Source organism: Asparagus officinalis, chromosome 4 (assembly GCF_001876935.1).
Source record: "Asparagus officinalis chromosome 4, Aspof.V1, whole genome shotgun sequence".
Classification (NCBI taxonomy): domain Eukaryota; kingdom Viridiplantae; phylum Streptophyta; class Magnoliopsida; order Asparagales; family Asparagaceae; genus Asparagus; species Asparagus officinalis.
Window position 1 is genome coordinate 14,850,777 of NC_033797.1, and position 8,032 is coordinate 14,858,808.

The window sequence follows — 8,032 nt, forward strand, 5'->3', positions numbered from 1 at the left end:
CGCTTCTTCCACTGGGCCCACCTCAAGAACCCTAACCCTAACCTCCCGCCCTCCATCAAATCCTACCACCTCACCGTCTCCTCCCTCGCCAAGATCCGACAGTACCCCCTCATGTGGTCCCTCGTCTCCTCCATGAAGCGCCACTCCCTCCTCAACCCCGAGACCTTCGCCATCATCATCCGCAACTACGCCCGCGCCCAGAAATTCGACGAGGCCCTCTACGCCTTCAACGTCATGGACAAGTTCGGTATTGCCCCTGACCTCTCCTCTTTCAATAGTTTGCTAAGTGCGTTGTGCAAGGCGAAGAATGTTAGGAAGGCCCACCAAGTGTTTGATGAAATGTCCGAACGATTCGAACCCGATTCGAAAACCTACAGTATACTCTTACAAGGATGGGGGCTTGCCCCGAATTTGCCGAAGATGTTTGAGGTGTTTGATGAGATGGTTGAGAGAGGGTGCGAGCCCGATATAGTAACGTATGGGATTATGGTTGATTCGTTGTGTTATGTTTCGTAATTTGTCAATTATCTTCTGTGTTGGGGGATGATATGATGACTCACCACAGAAGAAAAATAATGAACTTGAGAGAAAGCCCTGACTTTTGTTTTCACAAAACTCAAGCCAACCTCGATGTTCCAGTTTCGATATGAAACAAGAACAGAAGTGAATATCTCAGCAAGGTGAGATATACACTCTTCCCGATATCAAATCTAGATCTGAATATTGAGAGAACGACAATCAGTGGCAAATACACAGAAAACAATAAAGAAGACATGAGATTTACGTAGTTCGACAAACTTGCCTACGTCCACGGGGAGCGGGGGAGAAGGGAGATTTCACTATGATGGAGAACACCGACGACTTGCGCAACCCACAAGCTCGTCCCATAGATGAGGCTTTGATTTTACCCAAGAGACATCTTTCTTGTACAATCTCTCCAAGCACTCTCTCTTTTCTCTCCTCAAGATCTCACATTTTTCAGATCTGAAAAACTCTCTCTTTTTCGTTCATGACAACCCCTCTACTTTGCAAAAAACCCTAGGAACGAAGTTCGTATTTATATCAAGGAAACATGATCCAAACGGAAACAACCCGCTCGCTCCGGTTACGCCCGAGACACCCCGAGGTGTCTCGGCCCCAGCCGAGACACCCAAGATACCCTGAGGTGTCTCGCGCTCACAATAATGAAAAAAATAACGGTTTTATAATAAGTTGTCAAATTTCAATGTTGTTTCATAATAATCAGCTTATATGTTTTGGCATCAAAGTTAATATCAGTACGGTTATTGTTAGGTAACAGACTATCAACATTGGTTACTAACTAATTTTTTTTTCCGATAGCCTAGTCTCGAATCGAATTGAAGTATTGTGAGAGTCATATTAGAACCTCCAAACCGTGACGACCTGTAAAGATGAATAGCTCTGGTTATAATTTTGAGAAGTATAGATTACAGTAAAAATCTTTTTCAGTGTATGAATCATCCAAGATACTGTTTCTACTAGAACTTTGAACCCAAAGTCCTCGACCTCCTAAACATCGAAAGATTCGAACAGAGCACTCTTCGAATTTATCGAAAGAGCCGCGTCTCCTTCTCCATTTCTCGACATCACCATGATCAAAACCTCCACTTCTCGGTCTCTACGGCGATCACCTCTCACCTCCGGTGACCCAATCTCCTTCATCTCCAACCTCATCCTCACTACCCCGACCTCCCTCCTCGAACAAACCCTCTCCCAATCCAACCTCTGCCCGCTTCTTCCACTGGGCCCACCTCAAGAACCCTAACCCTAACCTCCCGCCCTCCATCAAATCCTACCACCTCACCGTCTCCTCCCTCGCCAAGATCCGACAGTACCCCCTCATGTGGTCCCTCGTCTCCTCCATGAAGCGCCACTCCCTCCTCAACCCCGAGACCTTCGCCATCATCATCCGCAACTACGCCCGCGCCCAGAAATTCGACGAGGCCCTCTACGCCTTCAACGTCATGGACAAGTTCGGTATTGCCCCTGACCTCTCCTCTTTCAATAGTTTGCTAAGTGCGTTGTGCAAGGCGAAGAATGTTAGGAAGGCCCACCAAGTGTTTGATGAAATGTCCGAACGATTCGAACCCGATTCGAAAACCTACAGTATACTCTTACAAGGATGGGGGCTTGCCCCGAATTTGCCGAAGATGTTTGAGGTGTTTGATGAGATGGTTGAGAGAGGGTGCGAGCCCGATATAGTAACGTATGGGATTATGGTTGATTCGTTGTGTAAGGCCGGGAGAATTGAGAAGGCGGTCGAGGTTGTGAGGGAGATGAGGGTTAGAGATTGCCCGCCGACTTCTTTTATTTATAGCGTTTTGGTTCATGGTTATGGTGTTGAGAAGAGGATTGAGGATGCGGTGGAGACGTTTTTGGAGATGGAGAGGAATGGGGTGATCCCGGATGTGGCGGTTTATAATGCGTTGGTGTCTGCATTTTGTAAAGTTCATAGGTTTGAGAATGTTTATAGGGTCTTGGGGGAGATGGGGGAGAAAGGGGTTGTTCCTAATTCGAGGACTTGTAATATAATTTTGAATTGTTTGATTGGTTTAGGGAGAAATGATGAGGCTTATAGGTTGTTTAGGAGGATGATTAAGATTTGTGAGCCTGATTCGGATACTTATACGATGATGATCAAGATGTTTTTTGAGAGTGATAGGTTGGAGATGGCTATGAAAGTGTGGAAGTATATGAGGATAAAGCAGTTTGTTCCTAGTATGCACACATTCTCAGTGCTCATTAATGGGCTGTGTGAGAAGGGTGAAGTTGATAAAGCTTGTGTTTTTTTAGAGGAGATGATTGAGAAGGGGATTAGGCCGCCGGGTACAACTTTTGGAAGGTTGAAGAAATTGCTCTTGGAAGAGCATAGGGAAGATGTGCTTGAGTTTCTTGAGGAGAAAATGAAGATTCTAGTTAATGAGCCTTTATGTGACTGAAGATTGTCGATCATATAAAGAATAGCATGTATGTTGTGAATTATTTGTATACTTGAAAGTTTTGAAGTCTAATGAGTAAATCAGTTTCGAAGATCATTACAAGAAGCTCCTCATATTCATCAATGGACTGAAGGTCAGTATTTATACGTGTTTGTTCTCCTGTATTTTTATTCTTTCTCAATGTTTTACTCTTTGAAGATTACACTGGATGTTTGCTCATTATTTTAGATGCATTTATTAGATTGCTCACTCAGTGAACCCTTAAACTGGTCTCCTAAAAAAGTGCCATTTTAAACTAGCAAGATATTCCTTTCAGTGAACCCTTTTTATGACGTAATTGTTACTGTCATGGACAAATATTATAGTTTTTTTGTTGACTTATCAATATATTTCAGTTCCCATGGCGAAAATGCTAGTCTTCTATTGCTTCTTCGATGCCTATATGTGTTAGGCATTTGGTTGATTGTCTAGTTTTTTTCTATGCTTCAGGCATTATGCTTTTCATTTTTTAAATTTTAATTGGATTTGTTAAGAATACTATTGGTTGTTCATCAAATTGTGTATGTCTATCTGGTCAAGACTTTCATTGGTCCAAAAATTTAAAAGACCCATATTTGATCAAATCATATGGTACATTACTTCCTTTCCTGATTGTGTTCTTATCGTGGCTTGAGTTTGAGCCTCACTTGCAACCCAAGTTGACAGTTTGATACTGATTTCTGGTTGCTGATAAGAGTCTATCAACATGACCACTAATTAGCTGGTGTCTAGTCGTTTATCAAATGAAGTCACCGGTATTCTAGAGCTAACTTAAAAATAATATTTTTCTATAGATCTAACTTAAAAATTAAAACAGGAGAAGACTATTAAGTACTGTATTTGTGTCACAATCCACATGTATTTTTTTCTATTTTTTGAACGCGTTTGACACATATGAGTTGTATGAATGTTATAACATCTACTTCATTTTGTCATGATAGAGGTGTGGTTTGTACAATCATTCAATTTTAAACCAAATCATCAATCCCAATTCATTTTGCGTAGAGTTTTTCCATGAATCCAAAAGTGGCTGGGAGTTTTGAGTGCTATTGCAAACCCTCAAAAACTTTCAAGCAAAACTCTAGGTTTGGGGTACGCAAAAATATATGGGGTAGGGGATTTGAATTAAAAGCGAATGGCTACACCAGTGTCATGACCAACCAAATAGAGTAGATGCTTTAAATTTCATCAGATTCATATGTTTCAGCCACACTCTAAAATAGAAAAATGTCTGTGGACTGGAAACAAACAAACTACTTGATACTTGATAGTCTTTTATTGTTTCAATCTTTACGTTGGATATGTAAAAGAAGTATCTTTTTGCTCAAACCTCGCTTTACTATTTTATATATGTGGTGTATATTGTATTGCTAATACTGATATTTGTTTTATGACTTATGACCACATCTGCAGCTCCTTTGCTCTTGCAAGGAGGCAGTACACATTCCATGATATGAAAATACCAGACAGATTAGTTCAATCTTTTGGGTCTCATAAGATAAATTGGCCTATCCAGTTGAGAGTATTCAACATCTCAATGTGTCTAAGTTTGATGGCCAATTTGATAGACACTCACTGTTGATGCTGCTGGAGATCACACAGTCAAATATGCATCCGTGATGCGACGAGATGATGATGGATGGATGAAGGGGCCGTTTTCCCCCCAGACTTTATGTCTAGTTCTTGAATTAGGGTATCTGCTCAGCCTGCACAGGGGTCATGTCCCTAAACAAACCGGCACCAAGAATACTTGGGTGCCAAAATAATTTTTAAGCCAAGAATATTAGTACTTTTATTTTTCTTTTTCTTGGTTTTGAAAAATGTATTTTAAACTTTTATGAAAACAATTCCTTTTATTGGTCAAACTCTTTTGTTTTCATGATTATTGGTTTTATTTTGATGAGAGGTTTGACCTTATATAACCCTCCGGATTTATTGGGTGTTTATTCCCAAATCATGTTTACCGGATGCTAGAATGTTTACCCTCCGGATTTATTGGGTGTTTATTCCCAAATCATGTTTACCGGATGCTAGAATGTTTATATGGGTTGCTACTAGCTCAAGAGCTAGATATAGTTGTCTCTCTTGATTTTTAAAAATCAATGATGATTTGGCTTTATACTTTTAAAGATGATTTTTTTTGTTCTTGATTTTTGTATGTTTTATAATCTTATTTTTGAACTATGAAAATTTTGTTTTGATTTGTTCTTTTGAATTCATTATATAGCATAAATAGATGATTCATATTTCAAATATGCTTTATAATGTATTCTTTATGTGGTTTGATCAAGCCCTTCAAAGAAAGTTTTCTTTATTGATCAAACATTGCCTTTAGACTTAAAATTCGATTTATGATTTCATTTGGTTGATTTGTTTTCATGATTCTCATGTTCCCTTTCTTTTGATTTCATAAATCTACTTTTATACATAATTTTTATGATCTTTGATATGAGACATTATTTTTCACTTTGATATATTTATATATGTTCTCGTTATCTTTTTGTATGTGAGTGATATTTAGCATATTCATGTATGCTTGCTCACATATTTTGCCTTGATTTTTATTGGTTATATTCTATATGGCTTTTTGATAGGGGGAGCATTCCCTATACTTGTTTGATACTCACCTATGCTTATTGATAGGGGGAGCTTTCGCTCTCTTAATTCCTTTGTCCCCTTTTTGATGTTGTCAAAGGGGGAGAAATATTGTGAGTATATCTATCTTGTTTGTTTATATGCATGTGAATATTCATTTCCTTTCATGCATATATCTCTTTTCGTAAATTGTTTGTCATCATCAAAAATGGGGAGATTGTTGGCCTTCTTGTTTTGATGATGTTTAACAAACAATTTACAACTAATGTTGTTTGTCTAGTATTTGTGTTTTCCTATGTATTGTAGACAAACAACGTGTTGGAGGATGGATGGAATAGAGCTTTAACGATCATATCAAATGGAGGTTGGTGAAATGTTGGGTTGAAGCCTTGCAATTCATAGTTAAAGATCAAGTTCAAGCTTCATCCGCAACGTGTACCAAGCTGAGCTACAATGAAGATCAAGATCATTGCTTGGGTAACTTTAGTTTAGATTTTATATTATGTGTTAGATACTCTAAGCTCAATATAATATACACACACATTTTATTGGTTTCTTCGTATATATATATAGTTATATACATATACAGAAGTTTTGGTTTCTATGCATATATATAGTTATATATATACATACATGTGTTTTGAGTTTTTATGATTATTTTGAGTTTTCATGTTTATAAATATGAAATCACATGTTTCATATTTATTATTGTGTTTTATATATATTGCATAGAATATGCAATTTTGTGAAAATATTGTATTCTTAATTTTTGGACTTAACAGTAATCATATACATACTTTATTAAGTCTATATAATCATTGTGCAAAGTTTTAAAACATGGTTTAGCCAAAATATCAAAATTCACATGTTTACATTTTCGTGTTTTGGACTATTTTGCAAAATGATGATTTTTCACAAATGGGAAATGCAATTTGGAAAATTCTTTTTGTAACATGTTTGTTTTCATGTTTATATACATTTTCTAAAGTTTCATTATTTTTGGACTTCATTTGTTATTTTTTACATATTTTCAAAAGTCTCAAAAATCAGCTCTATAACCTGTTTTTCTGCTGTGTCAGTTTTCGGTCGACCGCACCGGTCGACCAATCATGTGTTCTTTTGTCACCATGCAGCAGAGAGTTGGTCGGTCGACCGGTGCGGTCGACCGAGAGCTCCATCGGTCGACCGACGAAGTTCCCGCATGTTTTCCCAGTCTGGGATCTGCATCGCGGTCGACCGCAAATTTCTTCGGTCGACCGGCGCTCAGTCTGACTGTTTCCAACGGCTAGTTTTTGTTACCGTTGGCTAGGGTTTTTGGTCTTTTGTTTTGGGAGTTTTTGACTGAGATTTCAAGTGGGTATAAATACCCTATTGCTGTTGTTTTTCAACTATCCAAGAAGGTTTTAACAAGGGTTTTAAAAAGGGTTTAAACTTGTTTAAGGGTTTGGTTTAAAGCTGTTTTTTGGTTTTCACAAGTGGAGGAGATTATCTTCTTGTTTGGGCTTCAATCTCCATCTCTCCATCTTGTTATTCAGAGAAGAATCTCTAAACTCATTTCTAGCTATTTATTATTTTGTTTATAATTTCTATATGCTAGATTTTAATTGAGTTTAGTTTTGATTTTGATTTCACTCATTGTTTACACACACCCATTTGAGCTTATTGTATTTGCATACATTATATAATTGGGTTGTGAGATTGTGTGATATTGAGTTGAGCCTAATTGAGTTCTCACCTTGTTAGAGAGAACAATCATTTGTTATATTGTGCTTATTGAGAGATTCACTTTGTAATACACTTGTACACCAAGAGAGAGGTGTGTGGCGAGAATCGGGGATCGTCCCAAGATGAGTGGCGTCGGTTGACGAACCTAGAGAGAGGTTGTAACCAAGCACTTGAGGGAGACACGTCTAGTTCAACACTTAGTGGGTGTAGAGTGTGTTTGCATAGTGTTTGTTGTGTGAGAGTTTTCGGTGAACTTGGAAACCGAGTGTGTAGAAGTTCCGGCTTCCAAATCGGATTGTGTTAGTGGATTTCTCCCCGGGAGTGGGGAGCGGAGACGTAGGACGGAAGGTCCGAACTCCGTGATCATATCGTGTGTTTGAGTTTGGTTTGGCGCACTTAATCTTATGTTTATATTTCTTGTCGCCATTGTCCATAGCTCATTATTTTTATCATTCACTATCTAGTTCATATTGTTTACCCTTGTGTTAGTTTACATATCCTAGCATATATCATATTGTATATCTCTTTGGTAGGATATATCATCTTGTGCTAGTTCATATATCCTTGCATATATTTATCATATAGGATATATCTCTTTATTCATATTGCTTATTCTTGCTTATAACTCTTGTATATCTATCTTGCAAGAATATACTTGTTAATTAATTTTAATTGGCATTTAAATCGGATTAGATTAGCATAAGACCCTAATC

At 38.0% G+C, this 8,032-nt stretch overlaps 1 protein-coding gene across 1 annotated transcript; it reads left to right on the forward strand.

Moving 5' to 3' along the window:
* LOC109838231 (pentatricopeptide repeat-containing protein At1g77360, mitochondrial-like) lies at window positions 7-3,056 on the forward strand. Its single transcript, XM_020406689.1, has 2 exons — window positions 7-512; window positions 1,745-3,056. Exons 1-2 carry the CDS (start codon window positions 112-114, stop codon window positions 2,958-2,960), a joined length of 1,617 nt encoding a protein of 538 aa, XP_020262278.1. The 5' UTR covers window positions 7-111; the 3' UTR covers window positions 2,961-3,056.